The sequence below is a fragment of the Cotesia glomerata genome, linkage group LG10 (assembly GCF_020080835.1).
Source record: "Cotesia glomerata isolate CgM1 linkage group LG10, MPM_Cglom_v2.3, whole genome shotgun sequence".
Lineage (NCBI taxonomy): Eukaryota > Metazoa > Arthropoda > Insecta > Hymenoptera > Braconidae > Cotesia > Cotesia glomerata.
Window position 1 is genome coordinate 3,050,736 of NC_058167.1, and position 24,950 is coordinate 3,075,685.

The 24,950-nt window shown below is 27.9% G+C and overlaps 1 protein-coding gene across 1 annotated transcript; it reads left to right on the plus strand.

The window, feature by feature from the left end:
• The first annotated feature begins 982 nt into the window (after positions 1-982).
• Positions 983-16,870, plus strand: LOC123273322 (trichohyalin-like). The gene is made up of 5 exons (XM_044740728.1): positions 983-1,644; positions 5,228-5,355; positions 5,442-5,531; positions 5,650-5,856; positions 15,991-16,870. The coding sequence occupies exons 1-5, from the start codon at positions 1,479-1,481 to the stop codon at positions 16,825-16,827; spliced, it is 1,428 nt and encodes a 475-aa protein (XP_044596663.1). The 5' UTR covers positions 983-1,478; the 3' UTR covers positions 16,828-16,870.
• Positions 16,871-24,950: the final 8,080 nt, after the last annotated feature.

Sequence of the window (24,950 nt, forward strand, 5' to 3'; positions counted from 1 at the left end):
TCTAAGCGTCTATGTTATTGCACTTGTAACGGAAGATAAGTTTAAAAGTTACGAAGTATACCGAGTGCGGCCGAACAGCTATACACGTACGAAGGAACACGAACCGGCCCGAACGTTACCGAAAATAAATTTTTTTTCGTTACACCTATAATCCCGTGATGAGAAGAATGCTCACAATTTCTGAAGCGCATGAGAAAAATATTTTTTTATAAATTATATATAATATTGAGGGATTTCAAAAGTTCATAATTTGAAAGTAGATAAAATTACTCGAAGGTAGAAAAAATTTCATCTACCCTTTCCATTTGAAAAAAAAGAGTTATCGATGTTTTAAATCGAGCGTGAGCAAAATGCTCATAACGTGAGTGCTGACGGGTTAAAACGAAAAATATTATGAGCTTCAAACACTATAGTGTAACTATAGTTACAATGAAAAGAAAGAGCTTATTTAGACATGATAATTTCTTTTTTTTTTGTAAAAAATAAAACTATAGAATGATCGTTATTGTAAACTTGGTATTATAAAATAATTCAAGTTAATTGCTTAAATAATCATAATTTTTTATGCACTTAATGGGTGAAAATGATTTTTTTTTTAAATAAAATCTAGAGTAAGTAACTTTTATCATCCGGGAATTGACAGAAATAATTTTTCACTACCAAAGAATTAATGTATATTAAAATAGCTGACCAACGAGAGGGCAATAATTTAAAAGTTTACAATAGCCAAAAAAGATTTTTAAAAGGAAATTTCAAAAAGATTTCGTTATTGATATTAAAGTGCATTTTTAAGTTTAATGTTTTTTTTACAGTAAACAAACTAATTTGAAATTGCTTATTGATACAGTATAATGTTTTTTTTTTTTAATCATACTCGTTTAAGACTGAAAAAATTTTTAAAACTTTTTCAATATATTAACAAAATAGTTAAAATAAAAAATTTTTTTTTAATTAAGCGGTAATTAGATATTGGATTGAAATTAGAAAAATAATTATTAAATATCAAATTAAATGATTCAATTGATACATATAAAGAAATTTGTCCTCTGTATATACATATATAGAAAAACCTAAATATTCATACTTTTAAGTGTATATACGTGTATATAATGTAGATATATCCTATACATAGGTCAGATACATTAGTAGTTATGTAGAGATAAGTAAACATCAAGCCAAGTACTGCGCCCGAATGGGGAAAATGCCCAGAGCCTAAGGAATACTACTACTACTGTTTAAAACGTCAAGCAAGCGTGGTCACTTGTTCGTTTGTTATTTGTCTATCGGCACCTTATTTCTTAAAGTGGTGGTGGGGCTAGGAGGGGTAAAATAGTTTTACATTTACGTTGACTGGCACGCGCCAGTACAGACAAGGAATTAGTATACGGTAGTTGACGGTCGAATGCGCTTTTTGATTCTGTGTCATAGATATTTCTTAAATAAAATCTATTTAAAATAAAATTATTAAAAAAAAAAAAATGCGTTTTGCACTCGTATTATTGCCACGACAATCCAACAAAAAAGTGATATTAGAGACACGGTTCATACCAGATTTTCACGAATATAATACAGAAAGTAAAACTCGTGTATATCGTTACAATGATGGCAGGGTGAAACACAAATGTTTAATTTTATGTGTAGCAGGTTAGTAAACAAAATTTATTAATATTTTTCGTAACTAAAATTAACAGGTATCCGCAAGTTGTTTAAATTATTTTTAATTAGCCAAAGATAAAAATATTTCGAAAATGATCAACGAATAATGTAATACTAAAATTAGCTAACATTTTGAATTTTTTGATTTTTTTTTTTTTTTCAATAATTAAATTAGAACAAAAAAATATTTTTAAAAAATTGCACTTACAGTTTTTAAAGTTTTTTACAAGTAAAAATTTTTTTTTTATTTTTTCGTAATCATTTTTTCAATAAAAAAAAATTCTAAAAATTTTTAAATGCCGGTTAACTTCATTGTCAATGATACTATAAAGTTAGCCGACGCTTTTAATTTTTTTATTTTTTTTTAATAATTAAATTAGAACAAAAAAATATTTTTTAAAAATTGCACTTGGAGTTTTTCAAGTTTCTAACAAATGGCAATTTTTTTTCTTTTTTTTTTTTGCATCGATTTTTTTAATAAAAAAAATTTTTTTTATTATTAAATGTCGGCTAACTTAATTTTCATTTATTTTCATACGAATAATTAATATTATCATTTTTTTTTTTACGAAACAGATATTTATCTCTTCATAAAATATTTAATAAAAAATGATATTTCTAATAATGATCGAAAATAGATTATAGTTTAAGATAATGTTTTGAATATTTTTTTTGTATTGCTTCTATATATTTTTTTTATTCTATAATTGCGTTATCAAGTATTTTCAAAATTTTTAATATTTAGAAATTTAACAACTATTAAAATTTTTTATTTCAAACAAATATAACAAAATGGCTTGGGGGCATCTCTGCATAGAATTTCTCTACATTTTATAATCCTTCAGGAGATATCTTTATTTTAAAAAACTCTCAGTTTAAAACTCTACAATGAAAACAAATCTATTTAAAAAATCCTTCATTTGAAAACCTCTCAGGAAATAATTGATTACAATGAAACTTCTCTATATCGTAAAAGTCTCAGGCAATGCATCTCTCAGAAACAAAAGCTCGATAATTTTCTAAATTCATGTGTATTTTTTTTTTATTAAAATAATCAAAAATATAAAGTTCTTTAGGATCTCAAAATGTGACCGTCCGATGAAAACTAGATTTAAAAAAATATTTCATAGATGTTATAATTCTTAATAACTAGAACATTATATTTTTGATTATTTTAATAAAAAAAGAATACACATGAATTTAGCAAATATCGAGCTTTTGTTTCTGAGAGATGCATCGCCTGAGAGTTTTACGATATAGAGAAGTTTCATTGTAATCAATTGTTTCATGAGAGATTTTCAAATGAAGGATTTTTTAAATTGATTTGTTTTCATTGTAGAGATTTATTCTGAGAGTTTTTTAAAATAAAGATTTCTGCTGATGGATTATAAAATGTAGAGAAATTCTCTGAAGAGATGCTCCCCACCCAACAAAATTATTGTTTATAACAACAATTTTTAAAAAATTTCAGTTCAATATATATTTTTCTGTTAGTCAATCAAATATATTCATCTCAAATCGTTATTTAACGATTAATTATTTTATGACATCAAAGATAGCAGCCGTTTGACCATTTTTTAATTTTTTCTTACGAAAAAATTTCATCCGAAAAATTATTTAAAAAACATTTCATTATTTAATTTCTAAAATTTCTACATATATCAATTTTCTTTGCTATAATTAATTTAATAAAAAAATTCTTAAAATGATCAAATAATTGCAAAGTTAATTTTCATATTTTTTTGGGTGACGTAATTACAATAATAATAAGTAGTCCGGCTTTGTAACGAAAATACAAAAAAAAAAAAAAAAAAAAAAGGATGACACTGAAGTTGACAGACATTAGAAATTTTTTAAGAATTTTATAGCAGTTAAATTATTATAAAAAAGAATTTTATTAAAAAATTTCACATGTGAAAATTAATAAAAATTATAAATGAAAATTTTTAGAAGCATTTTTTTATTATAATTAATTTGTTAAAAAAATTTTTAAAATTGACAGCTGACGGCTAACTTCAGGATCATAAAAACAGACAACATTAAAGACGAGGATTTAGTTCTTAACAGGCGAGACCATCTTTTTCTCGCTTTGCTCTCACGGAGTTCAACGGAACTATCTCTGTCGCACTCCCAAAAGCAGAGCAATTGCAGTTTCGATTGGTTTCACGAAACGAATGAAATTAAAAAAAAAAACGCTTTGTGGTGAAATAGTTTATTAAATTATCTATTATCTCTAAAAACGTTTTTTCAAAATTTACATTCGTTTCGCTAAGTCGATTGAAACTGCAATCACTGGTCTCGGCTGTTAACGTATATTAGTACAAAGAGAAACTTTTATCTTAAGTAATATCTAAACGTACACTCTCGCCAGGAGCACATATACATCAGTCGAAGTAGTTCAGTTTGCAACTGTTTTTAATTATTTATTTTTACTTTTTTTTTTATTATTTGTAATTGTGAATTAAATTTTAATAAATTTACAATATGAATGCTTAAGTTACAATCTTAATTCGTGAAAATAGCTATACTTAATTTTTTATTTCGTTTTGATAACTGATCTTAGTAATAAAAGCTTTCGTTAAAAAAATCTTAATTATATTTCAAGAGCACTGTAACGTGTTCTTAAATTGTGTATTTTTTTATTAATTCGTTGGCAGTGTACGTGTGTCTGAGTTAAAATAAAAAAAAATAAATGTACTTCTGTACCTTACTTTATGAAAATGATATAATGCAAACAAATATTGAAACATAGCTAATTGTTGACAATATGTAAACAAAAATTAATTAACATACACATGAAGAAATCGTTGACAAGTACTTATGCACTGTTTCAAAAAAATATTAATAGCAAAAAATATTTTATGTTATCATGTTATCAATTTTATCAATTATTATGTCAGTTATAAAAATTGAATAATTTATAACATCAAAAATATTTTGTATACGTTTTATTACTTATTGAGTATTTGTTAAAATTGATTTTATCTGTATTAAAATTTTTGACATAAGAAATTAATTTACGCCTCAACGATTTTACCGAAAAGTGTTTAATAGTCAAAAACTATTCAGTTTATTCAACCTTTTTTTTTTCTTTTTTTTTACTGTCAAGTAAATCCTGGCGTAAATCAGATGAAAAGTTTTTGCGCTTTTCATAAAATTTGTTCAAACTAGATAAATTTATAAATCTAAAAAACTTCTTATGTTAATACTATACAGTTTTTCTTTGAATATTTACTGACTAAACTAGATGTTTTAATTTATGTTATGCATTCAGATTAATATTAGAAAACTGTTTTTTTTTTGTTTTCGTTTTTTTGCTCATAAACCGATGAATGAAATTTTATTAAATATTAACAAATAATTTTTAAGTATTAAAATCATTTTTATATTGTATATAACATGCTTGATTAAAAAAAAACCTTCACGTATTATAGGAAGTTATTATTATTAAAAAAAACAAAAATTTGTTGAAAACTCGTTGTAAATTATTTTTTTAAATCATAATTATGTAAAAATATTATAAAAATTCATCCACACTGATTCATGATAGCTAATGCATTTTAAACTTCAGATTCTGTCAAGGAATTACAAAATCCTAACTTGTGTTATCGGATTCCAAAAATAAATTATTCGTCGCTCTGTACCTCCTCATCGGAAAATGAAGAAGCAGGTGTTCCAAAGGCTAAGAGAGTTAAAAAAGTATGTACAAGTAATTTTGTTAAGCATTTTTAGTCAACCTTAAAGAACTTCTCATGACACATGTATATATACATTTTTTTTTCCAGAATAAGAAACGAAATTTGGTATCATCAAGAAAAAGTAGGGTTGACGAAAGCCTAAAAGCTCACCAAAAGGATAGTCTAGTTAGAAATAAGGTATGTATTCTATATTAAAAATGTAAAATGTAAGAGTAATGTAAAATTCAATACTCTTGAATCAAAGGTAACAATGAAAAGTTAAAATTTCATATTTTAAAACATTTTGAATGTTTAGCAGGGAAACAAAGATTCAGACGATAATAACGAGGATAAACAGAACGAAGAAGAAAAAGAAAACGATGATGATACATATGACGAAGAGCTTGAATTTGAATTGAGGAATAATGAAACGAATAGAGAAAATTTATCAACAATTCAAAATTCTAATCTGCCAAGGACTGCTCACAATAGTAAATTTAATATGCAAGCTGGATCAAGTAAGGTACAAAAAGGTTTATTAATATATGTATCAGCACTAACTAAAATTGAAAAAATGATTATTTTATTAAATACTCAATTTTTTGTTTAAATACTTAATCGTTATTAATTGTGGCTTGGAAAAAAAAAACGACACGTGACCAACGTTTGCATTTTTGTTATTTATTTCAATAGCAAATTTTCTGTGTAAGTGTAGTAAAATTTTAGAAATTTGTTCGTGAAAAAAGCTGTGGTGAAAATATGATTAAATTTAGTATAAATTAAACTATATTATACGTATCCTTATGACGTAAAATTAAAGTTTTGAAGAAGAGTTTAAAGAAATAAAGAAGAGCTTGAGTTTTTTTAAATATTATTAAAATATATAATCGATATTTAGTTTGAAGTCAAACAGTTTCAACTACTTTAGGTTAGATAAATGTCTTTATTCTAACTTAACTTAATTCATGAGAAAAAGTCAATGTTATTTTAAAAATAGAAAAAATTAATGAGTAAAAATCAATGTTAACTTGATTCATTAAAATAAATCCTAAGCCAAGAATATCAGTTTAAAGAATTTGGTAATCTCAAATCAATTACAAAAATTTTTGACCTAAAAAACGATAATTAAATTTTACTGGAGTCAAGAATTTTTTTACTTCATTCAAGATTGTAAAATTTTAGCAATATGATCTTGATTCAAAAATTGCTTGCTTAAATCAGGATAATGTTTTTTTTTATTAATATACAAAGTTTATCGTAACAATATGATGTACTAGAAATTAAAAAAATTTCACCATATATAGGTAATGGTTTGAATAATTTCAAGAAAAGAAATTTCCAATGATAAAAATTATTAAAACTTTTTTTGCAGTATCTTATATTTTTTCAATTAAAATAAAATAATGATAAAAAAATTTGAATAATAAAAAATTTGATCAAGTAATTATTTTTAACAATTTTATAGTTGAATAAAACAAGAAAATTATTTAATAAAATAATTTTTCAGTTTAATAACGAATGATATATTTTTAAAAAATAAATTTCATTCATAAAATTTTATCTCTTACATTAAGGATATCGATTAGTCTGTCATTAAATACTTTTTTTGTTTTTTTTTTTTTTTTTTTAAGATAAATTATAATTTAAGAAATTTAAAAATAATCAATGTTAATAGCTCGTATTATTTTATAGTGTGTTTTTGTTATACTGAACAAATATCATTGTGCTCATCTTGAAGTTAAAAAAAATATTCAATATTGAAAAATATAGACATGTAAATTTCGTTGTAGATACACAGGAAAAAAAAATTAACTTGAATCAATCAAATAATTTAAAAAAATTGAATTTTCTTGGTTTAAGTTTAAAAATTCTTTAAGAAATTTTTCTCAGTTTATATAAATTTTACTTGATTCAAGAATTTTTCGTTTAGATTGAAGACAGTGAAACTCTTCAAAATTATTTTTTTGGTTTAAGAATTTTTCTCTTGATTCAAGTTAATTTTTTTTCTGAGTATATGCCAAAATAAAATAGTGTTTATATTAATTGAATACACTGGCGAAAATTGAGGGATAACTTGCGGAGTGTACGTGAAATTAATAATTTACAATTTATTTAATAACTGTAGAGTGAAATACTTAAAAAAGATTTTAATTATATAACGAATTGAATGAAAGAAATCTCCTTAACGAGATATTTTTCTTCTTAATAAATGTAACAAAATAGTTAATATTCGTTAAAAAGTTACAACGTGCAAAATTAAAAATATTAAAAGTCAATATAACTTTTTAAATTTTTTACGTTAACAATTCTGTAGTAGCGTCAATGATCTTCTATTTTTAGTTTAAATAATTTATATAACGATAATTCTCCCAATTATGGGATCGTAGGTTTTTCTATTCTCATATTTACATTTACCATTGATCGTAGTTTAATCTAGCATTTGTATATAAATGACCACTAAGAAATAATTATAATAATTAAATTTTTTCAGATAAGCACTAAAAATTAAATTTAACAATACACGAATCAGTAAGTAAATGAGAAATAGAAAATAATAAAAAAAAGTATATGTACGAAACCTAATTAAATGATGACTCAAATTATCATTTCAAATAATAAGTAAATAATGTAAAGTGAAAATGTATTGTTTAATTCAAATTTCAGTGCTTAAAAAAAAAAATGTTTAAAATTATTATTATCGTATAATGATTGGTAACCCATGTAGAAAAATATTATATTGGAATATAATCTGAATATAATAATTTGCGCATATAATGGAATATAATCAGATTATATTGCAATATAATTCATTATAATGTAGACCGAAAATAGTTTTTTGAGTTTATAAAGTTAACATTATATACTACTTTTTGTAGTATTTTTTATTAAAAATATTTAAAATGAAAATGCTGTCTCGGCGGAAACGCTTAACCTGTGGATACAAAATTTTCTTTTAGAGTGTGGTGTGTTGATGAGAGTTTCACTGCCCACAGTGCGCAGAATTCATCGACATTTAAAATAGCAGACGCAGGAGTGAGCTTGGATCTCACACGGAAAATGATGAGATGGTTAGAAAAATTTCAAGTTTTACTACGTTCTGTGACAAACAATCTTCTATGAAAAACAATAAGTAAAAATTTATTTTTCACTTCTTGAATAAAAGAAAAATAAAAAATTTGTTGTCAGTCTCTGAATATTTACAGTTTGTACATGATAACGAGGCTGGAAGTATAATTAAACGATTAAACAAACTTAATTGTACCTGATGTGGTGCAAACTCAGTCCAATTTAAAATTTTAAACTTTAAATAAGTGGTTAAAAGTAGCTAGAAGAAGTAATGCTATTAATATTTAATGATTAAGATTTAAGGTTTTTAAAAAATTATTTTATTATAATAATTATGACATTTTTAACAGTAAATATAAATGAAAATTGAATGAATAAGTATTGTTAATATGAATTGAAATCAACGAAAAAAATAACTTTCCTCATACAAATTTTAGACTCAAATCTCCTATTCTCTGCTAGCAACTAGTTTGTTGCGAAGGCTTTGTTTGATGGTTTGTTCATCCAACTTCTTCCATCCCTGCTCCTTTCTATAAATATCTAAGTATTCTGAAAATAAAAGAAATTGATTGATCAAATGAAATACTATACAATAAAATTTTTTTCTTCAAACTGTGCTGTAGAGTAAAAATTATTATTTTTGAAACTATTATTGTTTTACCCAGCAAAACTTTCAATCCATTCTGATCTAAATAAGAATGGGTTTCGCCACTTTGACCCTTTTCTTTTTTTTTTCCCTCTAATAGAGTTAGACAGGGTGCAAGTTTTCATTGCCTCGTCAGTGAAAATTAATGTTAACAGTCCTCTGGCAAAGCTTCTCAAATCGCTGGTCGAGCCTTTTAAATTTTTTAAACCTTGAGAGTTAACATAGATACCCCTCTGAGGTATTAATTCCGAAGTGCCAGCTGATTCGTCGTCAGGATAGCGCAATGTCAATTGAGTGTCCGATGGCGTCATTTTCTTAGAAGTAGGTTTGCGAGAACCATTCCTTGCCGATTCCTGTGAAATTTTCTCAATTTTTCGTTCTCCATCATCAGACGACATTGAGCTCGTTATACGTAAGCCTTTCATTGAATTGAATTTAATCAATTTATTAGTTGTTTATTATATATTTGAAAATAAATATTGTTCTTACGTTTGCGACGTTTATCTTGAAGTGGCGAAATCGGTGAACGACTCACAGTAGACATAGCCCGTGATGAACGATTTTGTACATGAGACTCATCAAAACATAAATTTTCAGAATCAACATCTCTCTTTGAACGTATGTTTGTTGAGGAAGAGTGATCAATAAGCGATGGTGATAATTGGTACTTTTCGTATGCGGAGCGATCATTTCGGAGTAATTCTGATGGGATCTCATCAAATTCAGGGTCGGCGATAGCTGCGTATTCACGTACTGTTGATTGTTGACGATATTGGGGTAAATCATAACGATCATTCACTGATGATGATCCATTTTTGTGCGACATTGGTTGGTTATAATATTCTTGATTTGGTTTGTAAGGTTGACGATGAGAAAAATAAGCTGAAGACAAGTTATGTTGATATGTTGGAGATTGTTCTGTAGATTTACTCATTGATCCAGGTGGTAAATCATCAGAGTACATTGCTGGAAATTAATTAGGTTAAGTATGTCAAATGTATAAACTATTGATAAAAAAAATACTTGGAAAAGTACGAATCTGACTCTGGCACAGTGAAGGGATTGGTAATTGTTGAACATTTTTAGTCGGTGGATTTTGATTATTATTATAATTAGTTTTTACTTTCTGTACAGGATAGAGGTTTTGCAATTGGTTAGATAAGTTTTGAGTGTTAATAATTTTCGGTTTAGGGCGGCTTAACATGGATGAATCATTATGATAAAATGAGGTCGATGGTGGATTTCGATGATATTCGGAATTCTGTTGACGTGTGTCTGAAAATTTTTTTATTTAATAAAAAACATTATGATAAAATTAAATACAAATTACCACGTAGAGCTAAAACTCTACTCTGGTGTACTGCTGAAGCTGGTGAAATTTGTCGTTGACAATTCTCTAATGAATTATTATTATCATCAGAAGTGAGACATTCCAAAGAGTTAGAAAAAGGATTCGGAAACTGGAATGGATGATGTTGCTGTAGATCAGTAGGATGTTCAATTGAAAGCTCTTGTGAGTTAATCGCATTATTTGTGTTTGAAGAGGTAACAGGAGAAAAACCGAGGAAATCTATTATATTATTTGTTTTAAATATTGCGTCAGTTAACATTGGCTTTAAATCGTTAACCAAAAATTTGTGCAATTCTAATTTTTGTTTGTTAAACGCCTTTTGTTCCTGAAAGTTAATTCTCTTTAAGATAATTACAAATAAAAATAAAATAAAATATTACGTTATTTGCTTTTTGAGATTCTTCATTATATTCTTGAGTGAATGGTAGATTAAATCTCCAGTGCGGTTTATTTTTTTGAAGATAGTCCATAGTTCGATAGCTGTTGACACGTTGGGCTTCTTTTTGCGGATCCTACGTAAAATAAGCAAGAGTTGAAAAATAATCATGTAAATTAAGGTCAAATAATACTTACTTTCTGATTAATTTTTTTCCCTTTTTCTGCTGGTTGTACAAATTTTTTTTGACTTAATTTATCAGGAGTACTTTTGTCAGATTTTCCTTGAACTTTTTCTCTTTGTAACACAATTTTATCCAATTCATTTTGAAGTAATTTTTCTGATCCTAGAATATTAATTTATTATTTAAATAACTTAACAACTATCTTGAATATAAGACAAAATGTCATTAAATCTAGTTTATTAACAGTAAAATAAAAAAAATAAAAAAAAAATAATTTATTAATATGTAAGAGTACTCACGAGACATTTTTATAACTATTCCGTTTAATAATTTTTGTTTTCTTTGACTCACATTTTCAGGATGATAGAATAACACTTTAGATCCTACCGTTATGATCGCTTCACTCTCTTGGACGATTGATTTCAATTCTCGTATGTAAAAACGGACATCATCTTCTGATATTAAATATTGCATTTTCAATTATGTAAATGTAAATTCAGAGTATAGGTTGGTTAGTTGTTTAGTTTTGTATACTCGCAGATTACTATAATAAATGACTATTGTTTTTATTAACTATCGTTTGTTTTTAATCGACGATAGTATTATATATTTATGTGTTATAAATTTATCCTTTAATAACTTAGACTATAATCCATAATAATAATAATAAATAGTAAAAATGAGTAAACGATACTATAAATATCTCACTGATCCAGATAATGTAAGAAATATTTACTGTACTTGGTGATTTGAATGCAATAATTTATTTTTATTTATTTACATAGCATAAAATTCCTCGAAGAACAAAAAATCGAGTACAAAAGAGGAAAGAAGAAATAACTGACATTAAACAAAATATTTCAGACACAAGTTACAAATTTTTGAGTGAGATTATTGAAGAAAATAATTTAAATGATTCGAATAATAATAATTGTGAAGAAAATATTGGTTTGCATTCATATTCCTCAAACAATACTGCTTCTCATGATGATGATGATGATGATTCTTCTAAGAATGAAAGTGAAGATGAAGATGATACGGCGTGGTCAGAAAAGCCCCTGTACAACAATTCACCAATCAATTGTGGTAATTTCATTTTTAAAATTCTAGAATGCTCACTGACGAACTCACTGACTAAAAAAGCAACAGAAGAAATTTTACAATTGCTCCACAATATTTTACCTCAACCAAATAATGTCCCTAGAAATAAATATCAATTTAAAAAATTTTTGAAGTCTGAGATACCTTCCTTTGACACTGCGATTCACAAACATGTAATCTGTGAAGGATGTGGGCATTATAGAGGTGAGTTTCATACTCATCAAGATGATTCTATGTGTGAAGATTGTCAACGAACTTCAAGAGTAGATGTTTTCGTCGAATATGATATAATTCCAACCTTAAAAGATTATTTTGAGCGAAGAAATTTGTATTCGTTAATAGATAAAAATGAAGAAATGAGAAGAGACCAAGATGACTTATTAACAGATATCATGGATGGAGAACAGATAAAAAAAATTACTAGACTGGCCAATATGAACAAATACGATCTTTTTTTAATGTGGAATCTCGACGGTGCTCCAGTATCAAATAGTTCTAATGGTCAATTGTGGCCTGTTCAACTTCAAATATTAAATATTAACGTAAAACTCCGCCGGTCCTTTCAAATAACAGCTGGTTTATACTACAGCTATCACCAAAAGCCAAAAACGACTTCGTTTTTGACACCATTTGTATCTACTCTTCAAAATTTATTTGACAAGGGTTTTTCATGGAACCATCCTCAAGAAGGGAATCACCACAGCATCGCTATAGCTCCAATAGCATGTTTAGATGCTCCTGCTCGAGCTGCTGTGATGGAAATAATGCTTTATAACGGCGCTTTCAGCTGCCCATACTGTGAACATCCAGGACAAACTTGTGCTATTGGATCTGGTCACAATCACTCATTTACTTTTTTAAAAGAATACCCTCCTCGTACAGATGCTAGCATTATCCGATGTGCTGAAACTGCTTTTAATGAAAATCGTGAGCATATGAGAGGTATCAAAGGAGTTTCCATCGCTGGGTTAATACCATATTTTGATCTCTCTATTGGTTTCGTTCCTGAGTATATGCACGGGCTCATTGGCGTATTTAAATCACTGATTCAAATCTGGTCACCGACGTTTTTTGAAAAGGGATGTTTAAAAATATTAAACCGGGAAATAAATGACATCCGTGTTCCTGATAACATCCACAGAGTACCAAGAAACCTGAAGTATAAGTCTTTTTACAAGAGCTCTGAAATTTTGAATCTTTGTTTACTTTATTTCCCTATTTTACTACGAGGAAAATTAATTGAAAAATACTACGAAAACTTTCTTCTTCTCGTTAAGGCAACGGCAATTTTTTTACAAAAACAGATCAAGACAGAAGAAATTGATGTAGCTGAAGAACTTATTCAGAAGTTTTGCACAGGATTTGAAAGACTATATGAACTGAATAAATGCACTTTTATTGTTCACCAACTTATTCATTTATCACGTTTCGTCAGATTATGGGGTCCAATACCAGGCTGGTCAGCGTTTTCATTTGAAGATGGGAATAGAGAAATTTTGAAGTGCATACACGGTCCCAATAAAATAAATCTAGAAATTGCGAATACAATGGAATTATTTAATGCAAAGAATAACTTGAAATCAAAATTTAACCGTGAAAAAAATATAGACAAAGGTAAAATTATTATGACGAACTCATTAAGTAATAAATTAGTTACGAGACCAGTACTGTTAGCGATACATAACGAAACTTTGATAGACGTTGACATTCTAGAGCGGGAAGTATTTACAATTCATGCCAGAGCAACAATTGATTCCAAAATTTATAGTTCGGAAAATTATCTCAGAGAAAAAAAAAGGTGCAACTCTTGTATTTCATGGAATAACAATCAATGTTTTGGTATAATTCAATTTTTTATATCTTTTAGAAATTTTTCATTTGCAATTGTACGAGAATTGATTCCCTGCTCTATAGACTCTATTATAGTGACCATAACTGACGAAAAGAAAACTCAATTAGATTACATCACAGAAATTCGAGAGACGTTTCGTTTAGTAGCGGTTCAACTTGATGACATCGGAGGAAAAATTTTAAAAGTAAAAAATTATGTTTGTTTGCTAAAAAATTTAAGTTTACAAAGCTAATTTTGACAAAAACGTATTGTAAATATTTATTGACCTGTAAGTTAAATCGAATAAAAATGTTATGCAGTAATTAAGTGTATTAATAATTATTCTTAATAAAATTTAGATTATTTACAGCAAAATTATCTAAACTCCAGAATTTAAAGCTTTTCAGTTTACATTATAATGCATTATATTGCAATATAATCTAATTATATTACAATATAATCTGATTATATTCCATTATATGCGCAAATTATTATATTCAGATTATATTGCAATATAATATTTTTCTACATGGGAAGATACGTGTACTATTAAACAAAATACGATAGTGAATGTCACCATTCATTTGTTCTAATTGCTGCAAGCAACTTTTTATAGAAATTTTGTCCGTGTATTAATTTCATTAACATTAAAAAAAAAATTTTATTTAAATAATCTTAATAATTGATTATTTGATATTTATTATGTTAAGATTTGTCTATATGACTTAAAAACAAAATCTTTTACAACGTAAATCATTTTTAAAGTCAACAAACTAGAAAAAAATGTTATTGATATTCTCAAACATAAATTTCAAATAACTTATTTAAATTATTTATTGATACTTAGTATAAAGAACTTTTTTTCAGTAAATTAAATAGATTTAAATCAAATAAGAAACGTACTCTGATTTGTTTCATACAAAAATCTATCTCCGTTTTGGCATCATCTTAATTTCCACATTCAATTTTCTACAGTGTACACATAAACAATTCCCCTAGATATATATTATATAAACGTTCTGGGCTCAAGTTCTTTCATGAGGATGAAGACTATAAACATAATTTTATAAAGTCATCTTGATAACTGTATTTTTGTGCGTTTTTTTATACATTTGAAACTTATATATTTTTTGATGATATCTGGATATAATTTTTTTTCAAATTTTTATTTCGTAAGACTCAAAATTTCTTGCACCATTTCATGAATTTCTATATAGGTATTGCTAAAGTTTTGATCATTAAAATTTTTTTTCAATCAATATACGAATTTTTATATCCATAATTTTAATTTATTTTTAACACAACTTATTTAAAAATCTTGTGGGATCCGCAAAAAAACATTCAAGTTAATGATAAAAAAAAAATTAATAATAATTAAAAAAGTAGTCAAAAAATTGTTTGGTTGAAAGATTTGCACGCATTGTATGCCAAGTTGAGATAATACATACAAAAAATAAAATATAACTTTTCTAAGGAAGTTTTTTTCTTATATCGGTAACTTTTTGTAAAGAAATATAAATTTTTTAGATGATTGCCTTATAATTTGTCATACCACATATATCGTATAAAACGTCTTTTATAACGTTTATAAAAAAATAAAAATAAAAAAAAATTAACGATAAACACGCAAAAATTAAAAGTTACATCAGATGTTTTTTTTTTATAACGAAAAGACACGTTAGTCTTCAGTAATTACTTCTGGCAGCCTTTAATACAATCATCTTTAGGATGTATATAATTTGTTTATTGACCATATTATCATCAATCTAATATTTTTCTGTCCATATAAACATCGTTTTACTAGTATTAGAAAGGTATATAAAAAAATTTTCTTTAACCAATTGATGAAAAAATGTGTTCAATGTATAAATCTATAGAAAAATAAAAAAAAAATGTTATGTTATCTTATGTGCGTACCTTTGACTGTGAGAATTTTTTTTCGTACGTCAAAAAAAAATTTTTTTACCATTTATTTACAAGCTGATTAATTATACAAAGTTTCTAATTGGTTAAAGAAAAAAAAATTTGACATTATTACTAATCCGAAATGATTTAAAATTTAATTTACCGACTAATTTATTTAATAAATAAATTTTCAACAGCGTAAGTTTCAGCAACGGCCAATTTTGGAAGATGATCAAAGTAAGAAAAGATCAAGAGAAGACAAAGATCAAGGGATAGAACCATTAGAAAATGAAGAACAGTTAAACTTTGAACTACCACTACCGTTACACGAGCAACCGCAGGAAGACGACCAACAGCAAGAAGTGCAACAATTGCAAGAACTTCTGCAACAGGAAGCAGAGCAACAACAACTGCTAGAAGCCCAGCGAGAGCGAGAACTTCAGCGACAGGATGCGGAGCAACAGGAAGCAGAGCAACAACAACTGCTAGAAGCACAGCGACGGCGAGAGCTCCAACGACAAGAAGCAGAGCAGCGACAGCAGCTAGAAGCTCTACGAAAAAATCGTATACAGTTGGCCGCAAGACAACAATTTCGACTAAATGCTCTACAACGAGAACGAGGTCGAAATCGAAACATAAATCATCTTCAAAACGATCAGTTCCTGATCGGTGATGGTTTATATATTCCAAGTGCTGCACAAAGAGAAGCCGCTAGATCTGATCGACCATCTGAGTTTATCACAAAAATGACACATGCGATATGGCCGCGAGAAGAACTAATTAATAAAGTGGTCCGTAGACAGAAAAATACCGAGGACAAACAAGCTCTAACACCTAGGAAAGTAGAGCTTCTATCGTATCATTTCGAAGAATTTCTCACCGACCGTAATTACTCGGAAGAAAGAATACAAATCGAGTTAAAAAAAATGAACACTTATTTAGGTCGAGCAATTACATCAGCGAAAAAAAAAAGTGGTGTTGTAATTGTGCAATATTTACCATTAAAATATAAATTATTTTTTTTTATAATTTAAAATCTTTAAATTATTAATTTTTAAGCTTTATAAAGTTTATTGTCAGCTAATTTAAATTAATCCATTATTGATTGAATTATTAATTATCCATTGTTTATTGTCAATTAATTTAAATTAATGTAGGTGCCGCGTTTCATTTGATTGAAAGGCTGGTACCTTAACTAAGTCATAGGTTTGTTGACTCACTACATCCAAATATTCCAAAAGTTTTTGTGAAGATCCGGGTCTTTAATTATTTCAGAGGATTTGCAAAAATAATTTTTTAATTTTTTAATATTTGAAAAAAATCAATTTAGAAAAAGTTTGATTATTTGTTGTAGGGTGAAAAATTTATTGGTGATATCCTTAGTGTGCAAAATTTGAAAGCGAATTCAACAACGATACGCAATAATATATCTAAATTCTCATTTTCTTAATAATGAAAATGAAGCATCAAATAATGTTGATCTAGTTTTGTAAGAGTTGATACACTGAATATATATCAATATTTTCCAAATAAATCAGCTGCAATAGATATTTTATTATTATTAAATTTGAGAAATATATTAAATATTAATTTTTGAAGAATTCGTTTTCTACTCAAGCCCAATAAGCTTATCATCATCAATAAATTTGTACTCCTGTAAAAAACAATCAAATTTTTTTAAAATCGAGATTTTGAGATTTTAAAAAATTCACCCATAATAGTATATTTTCTCCTGCTTAAGCCGAAAGTTCAAATACCTTCCGCTTGCAGCCGGAATAAAGCAGCAGTTTCTATCCTCGGAATAAATGAACGCGTACGCGCAATAGTGCCTACATCGGCTCTCACGCATTGTACGTTCTTCTCTTTAATACATACTTTTTCCGTCAGCACTTCATGTTGCGTCATTAGTGCAATATACTATAATTATAATAAAAATAATGTAATTTAGTGATAATGTGATTTATGATAATGTTTAGTGATAATGTTATAGTTTGAAAATTTCAAAAATTATCATATTGTACCAAAAAAAGGTTGATTTACATAAAATATGTTAAATCACCAAGTCACTAGAATTATTCTTATATTAAAATTATCATCTAATATTATTATTAAGATTATCCATAATTATTATGAAATGAATACTTATAATTACTATTAATATTTATCAATATGAATATTTGAAGTTATAACACAAAATTAATTTTTAATATTTTTACTTAAATAATAATTTTAAATTATTAGTTATGATAATTTGAAATTAAGTCACTAAAATTATTCTTATATTAAAATTATCATCTAATATTATCATTAAGATTATCCATAATTATTATTAAATGAATGCTTATAATTACTATTAATATTTATCAAAATGATTATTTAAAGTTATAATAAAAATTATTCTGTTATTTTCATAACACTAATTATTTTTTTTAATATCTTTACTTAAATAATAATTTTAAATTGTATTTTTTCTTGACTGGGGGGGCTCCGGGGGCGAAGCCCCGGCGGGGGGTTGGGGGGCGGAGCCCCCCCAGTCAAGAAAAAATACAATTTAAAATTATTATTTAAGTAAAGATATTAAAAAAATTAATTTTGTGTTATAACTTCAAATATTCATATTGATAAATATTAATAGTAATTATAAGTATTCATTTTATAATAATTATGGATAATCTTAATAATAATATTAGATGATAATTTTAATATAAGAATAATTCTAGTGACTTGGTGATTTAACATATTTTATGTAAATCAACCTTTTTTTGGTACAATATGATAATTTTTGAAATTTTCAAACTATAACATTATCACTAAATTATCACTAAACATTATCATAAATCACATTATCACTAAATTACATTATTTTTATTATAATTATAGTATATTGCACTAATGACGCAACATGAAGTGCTGACGGAAAAAGTATGTATTAAAGAGAAGAACGTACAATGCGTGAGAGCCGATGTAGGCACTATTGCGCGTACGCGTTCATTTATTCCGAGGATAGAAACTGCTGCTTTATTCCGGCTGCAAGCGGAAGGTATTTGAACTTTCGGCTTAGGCAGGAGAAAAAAAATATTCAAATTTAACTTCATTTTATGAAAAATTTTTTTTGCTTAAGTACCGTTCAATAAATAATAAAAAATCTTATCCCCAAAAAAAATTTATTAAACAAATCCTCTTAAACAATTAAAGGCCTGGGTTTTCAAAAAAACTTGTGTGACATTTAGATTCTGAGAATTGAACAACAAAATACAACATAACTGAGGCATCGACCTCATAATTATACGAAAATATAATGCGGCCCCTAGACTAATTAATGTTTAATATAAATAATAAAAATAATAGTGTAATGATTTTAATATAGACTCTTTAAGATAACATGAAATGATGTTTCACGTATATAGTTATAGCCGGAAATTGGACGTAAAAATTTTGATATTAAAAATCTTATCTCTTAATTTTTTTTTGTACGAATCTATAATTTTAATAAAAGAAATAAATATTTTATGTATAACATTGTAAAGTGATAAGTGAAAAAAAAAAGTAATTTAAATAAAACATTATAATTTCATCTCTATAATAATATATTGTATAACACTACTTACCTTCATAAATAATCATATTATTTTTTGAAATATAATTATAGCATATGTATATATATATATATATATATATATATATATATATATATATATATATATATATATATATATATATATATATATATGAAGTACTTCTACAAGGAGCATAAATAACTCTAAAAAACTCTGAATAACACTTTTTGCAACCATACTAATTCTCTATTGGAATTCTTAATTAACCAAAAAATCTCTGAAAAATTCTTTTAACAGCAACACAAATTTTCTCCAAAAAATTTAAAAAATAAAAACAAACTCTGAATAACTCTTTTTGTCGTCGCACTAGTTCTCTTTAGAAAGTCTTATTAACGAAGAAAACTTTTTCTCACAGATTCCGAAATATTCCTAATACTCCGACTTATTATATCAAATAAAAAATTATTCAGATTTTTAAAGACTTTTTCAGACTTTTTCTGAGAATAAAAAAATTTCAGAATTTTTTTTCACATTTTTAAAATTTTTTTCTGACTTTCAGCAGAGAAAAATTTCCACAAGGGAAAAAAAATTTTTTCACAGCTTTGTTGAGATTTCTCGAAATCTATCGGTCTAAATGGGTCTAAATTGTAATTCAAAATCTGAGTTTGGCCAAACCCTTTCGAATGGCACCAACCACGATAAAATCAGTCGATAGATTTTGAGAAATCTTAAAAAAACTGAAAAAAAATTTTTTTTCAAATGTGGTTTTTTTGGAATAACTTTTAAATGGCTTAAAGGTTCAATTCTAAAAACTAATCAGCTTTTAACCTCAAAAAACCACGTCGATCGCCACCAGTCCGGTCAAAATCGGTTGATTCGTTCGAGAGATATCGTGAACGAAAGAAAACCGAAAAAAGTGTTTTTTCGGAATAACTCCAAAATTCCGAGCGCGATCAATTCAAAATTTAAGATTCTTTGTGAGGCTTGAAAAACTGCATGAATGCTTCTAACCGCGTAAAAATCGGTTTATTCATTCAAAAGTTATTGCGGTTTAAAAATTCAAAAAATAGTGTCTTATCAAATCTCTATCAGACTTTTGAGGTCGAAGAGCTTTAAAGCATAGGAAAGCAATCTCTTTGAGCTCGGAGAGCTCAAAATAACCCATAAATTGTATTTTTGAGCTCGAAGAACTCAAAAACGTCATTGGTGCAATTTTAAGCGCCTAAATATGGAATTAGCGGGAAGTTGCAGGGATGGCCTTCAGGGTCAACCGTTTTCCTAATTTTTTTTGATAATCAGAATACTTGGTATTGTGCTACTAAGAATACGTGGTATTTTGATTATCACAATAAGTATACTGATTTTCACAATACCTAGGTATACTGATTATCAGTATACTAATGTTACAGACTATTAGATGTTTATAACCTCACTTTACTGGCACTTCAATTGACTTGTAAAGCTAACAAAACAAATTAAAATTAAAATTAAAAGTGTAATAATTAATTTTTTTCAAGCTAATATAATAAATATTAGTGGAATTCTATTTTTACCAGTGCATAAATCAAATAAACTAACTTTTAGTGTTAAAACGTCGATGGCAGTGACAGCGCATATATTATAGTTTACTGCGCAGTGTATAGGTCTTGAACTGACTTATATTCTGATAATCACAATACTTGGTATTTTGACTGTCAAAATACCAAGTATTGTGATTATCAAAATACTTTTTTCTCAGTGTAACTTTTACTATCGGAGATATTTAAAATCATCATGATTGCAATCATATAAAAACTACACAGGAAGTATAAAAAACTAAACTTTTTCGATTTTGAGTCATAATATAATAACATTCTAATGTTTGACATAAGAGTGAGTACTGAAAAAAATATATTTATATTATTAAGAGTCTTCACTTGAAACCGGATCGTTTGGTTACGCGCCAAAGGCTCTACCAGTTAAGCTATCCGAGACATTGTCCGTAACTACCATTCAGTCACCTAATAATATATATATATATATATATATATATATATATATATATATATATATATATATATATATATATATATATATATATATATATATGTCGGAGAGGCAGGATCTTTTGTTAGAGGTTCAGCATTTTGTGATTTACCCATTTTTATTATTACAATTAATTAATATTCCCAATTACAATAAGATCAATTATCAAGAATGAGTAGGTAAACTCGTACAAGATTAATTTAACTTAGAATGCTAACAAAATTATAAATATCTTGCGATAGACCGAGACTTAGGAAATAACGAATTCGCGATCATTAGGACGTCCGTTCAATCTCAATTCCAAATCAAGACTGTCTTTTCCCCAACTATTCTCAAATAGTCTGCCTGCTGCATATTTCTCTTTTCCATATTAATTTTATGATACCTCTATCGTCCTGGGATCCCGACTACGTTGACCACCATGTGCCTACCTAGGCCTAAGCCTACCGCAATAAAACAATTTCGTTAAAACTTATTTTACAAAATATTAAAGTAATAGTACATTTCTTAAAATTACTAAAAATAGAAATATCCTAAAGAATATTCTCATCACTTTGACAGAAAATACTTCGCTGTACTTTATTCTCCGACACGGCCATTCTGACAATCACACGTCCTCGGGTGCATCTAAAATATTCAGTTACATTGGTATTAATTTTGGTCTCAATTGACTTCTCTTATAGTAAAACATTTTACAATAGGTAACATCCATAGAAAGATTCAGAAGTCCTCCCCAATAACAGAAATCTACTAATTATTTATTATACAAGAAAGTTATCGCATAGTATGCAAGAGATAGAAAAGCCATCAATCGTTATTCCTTATCGTTTAATAATTAAATACTTCATTGAGCACCACCAATAGACATTCGCACTATCTCTAGGCTACCCTGTATGCCACATACAGTACCAAACACATTCTGTAGTTGCCACAACTACCTGCCCGCCACATCATCAGCTGCCCATCGCGCCCTGATCAAACTAACATTAGCCACTAATTTAGTTTGCAGTTGCGACTACACACTGATGCATGTGCGAAAATACAAAATAACTCAGGCCTCGACCTGCAGCCATCAGTGCTCCGTGTCATTGGTGGTCTCTACTTCAACTGTAGTCCCTGTTTCAGAACTATCACCAGCAGTCTTTTCGGCACAACTTTCATTGTCCGAGCAGACATCCAACTCAATAGGAACATAATTCTCAGGCATTTCCTTCAACTTATCATGACTATACTTAAAACTTCTATTATTATTCAATGATTTTAGTTTGTACCTATCATTATCAAGTAATTCTGTTACTACAAATGGACCTCTGAATTTTCTATCAAGCTTCGTCTGATTACGTTCTTCATTTTCAATCAAAACATGATCTTCTATCTTAAATCTATTGACTTTAGCTTTATTTTTATTGAATCTAATTTTCTCATACGTTGCATTCTCTTCTATACTATCAATCGCTCGTTGTCTTACATTAGAGATATTAATTTCTTCTTCGTTGTCATCTATTAACAATCCATAAGGTCTTGCCTTTTTACCAATTAATAATTCTAGCGCACTAGACTTAGTAATACGATTCACGGTTGAATTTAAAGCTAACTGAACTTCACCGATGGCCTCTTGCCATGGGCGATTATTAGACTCAACAGCAGTGAACATATTTTTCAACGTACTCATTATTCGTTCTACCTGACCATTTGCCCTACTGGTACCTGTAGCTATTAAATGTAAAATAATATTCAAGGATTTACAAAAGTTTTTAAAGTCTTTCCCCGTAAAACATCTACCTTGATCGGCAATCACTCGAGCGGGGACCCCAAATACAAATATTGCAGCCTTTAAGGCTTTAATAACACTATTACAGTCAATTTTGCGAGTATGATATAGATAAACGTATTTGGTAAAGCCGTCTACAATAACAATAACATATTCTTTGGTATTATTCTTACCACTCAATTTACCTGTAATATCTATATGCACAGTATGCCAAGGTATGCGGGTCTTAGGAATGGGATGTAATTCAGCTTGAATTTTACCTGAGTGAGTTTTAGAGAGCTTACAAGTAATACAATTTTCAACAAATTTACGTACATACTTGGACATACCCTCAAACCAGTAATACTCATAGACCTTATCAAGTGTTTTATCCCAACCTAAGTGCATCACAGACTCATGTACGTGGTTAATAACGGACCACCGAAAAGCTCTAGGTACAATCGGCAAACAGAAGGTTTCACCTTTTCTTTGTACTTTTCGATAAAGCGTACCGGCTTTAATTTCGTAAGATTTTTGAAAGGTCTTCCGATAGCTCACCATTTTGTAATTTGGTGACTATTTCCGAAATTTCCGAATCACGCCGTTGTTCGGCAAGGAGCCAATCAACTGATATTTCCGCGAGTTTTACACGTTTCTCTTCAATTTTATTAACTTGTTTTGACAAATCAGGCAGAGGATTTCGAGAGAAGAAATCCGCATGAGCCATGCGTTTGCCTTCTCTATAAACTATATCGAATTGAAAAGCCTGTAAATAAGCCCACCATCTATGTACTCTATCGTTAAGGTCAATCTTATTTTGGGAGGACTTTAAAGAGTTGCAATCCGTCACAACAGTAAACTGCCGTCCATGCAAGTAATGCCGAAAGTGTTTTATTGATTTGACAACAGCCATAGTTTCCAATTCGTAAGAATGATACCTGGACTCGGCTGGGCTTGTTCTTTTACTAAAATATTCAATAACTTTATCTTTACCGTCTACTTTATGCATGAGTATTGCTCCGTACCCATCGGAACTAGCATCGGTATGCAATTCTATGGGATAATCCGGGTCAAAATTATTAAGACGGGTTCATTGGTTAAAATATGAATTACTTCTTGTCGAGCATTTTCATGTGCCTCAGTCCACTCAATATATTTTTACCTGAGGTGAGTGCATATAATGGTTTCATAATTTGTGAAAATTTAGGGACAAATCGTCGAAAGTAAGACGCAAGGCCAATAAACTGTCTAAGCTGAGTAACAGTCCGAGGAGCGGGTAACATTGTTAAAGAATTTATTTTACGAGGGTTTGGACGAACTTCTCCGTCTTTAATTTCATACCCAAGATATAAAACAGATGTTTTAAGAAAAGAACATTTTGAAAAATTAAATGAGAATCCCGCATCTATGAGAATTTTTAATACCATTCGAAGTCTTTCAAACGCTTCCTCTATTGTATCCGCAATTACTAATACATCGTCTAGGTAAACTACAACGAAAGTGTACGCGAGCTCACCTAATGCTTTTAAAATTGCTCTTTGAAAAACAGAAGGAGCATTTTTAAGCCCAAATGGCATTGTTAAAAATTCAAATTGGCCATCAGGAGTGACAAATGCCGTACGTTCTATAGATTCTGGATGTATGGGAATCTGATGGAAACCGCTGGCCATATCTAAACTGATATAAAATTTAGCTTTTCTAAGTCTCGGTATTTGATCTAAAATAAGTGGCAAAGGAAATTTATCTGCTATTGTGTTTTTATTTAATTCACGATAATCAACGCATAAGCGGTCTGATCCATCTTTTTTTTTAAACTAGTAAAATA

Coding starts and splice junctions, on each gene's coding strand:
- LOC123273322 (XM_044740728.1), top strand. CDS start 1,479: ATGCGTTTTGCACTCGTATTATTGCCACGACAATCCAACAAAAAAGTG. Junction 1,645..5,227: donor TTTAATTTTATGTGTAGCAG/GTTAGTAAACAA, acceptor TTTAAACTTCAG/ATTCTGTCAAGGAATTACAA. Junction 5,532..5,649: donor ATAGTCTAGTTAGAAATAAG/GTATGTATTCTA, acceptor TTGAATGTTTAG/CAGGGAAACAAAGATTCAGA.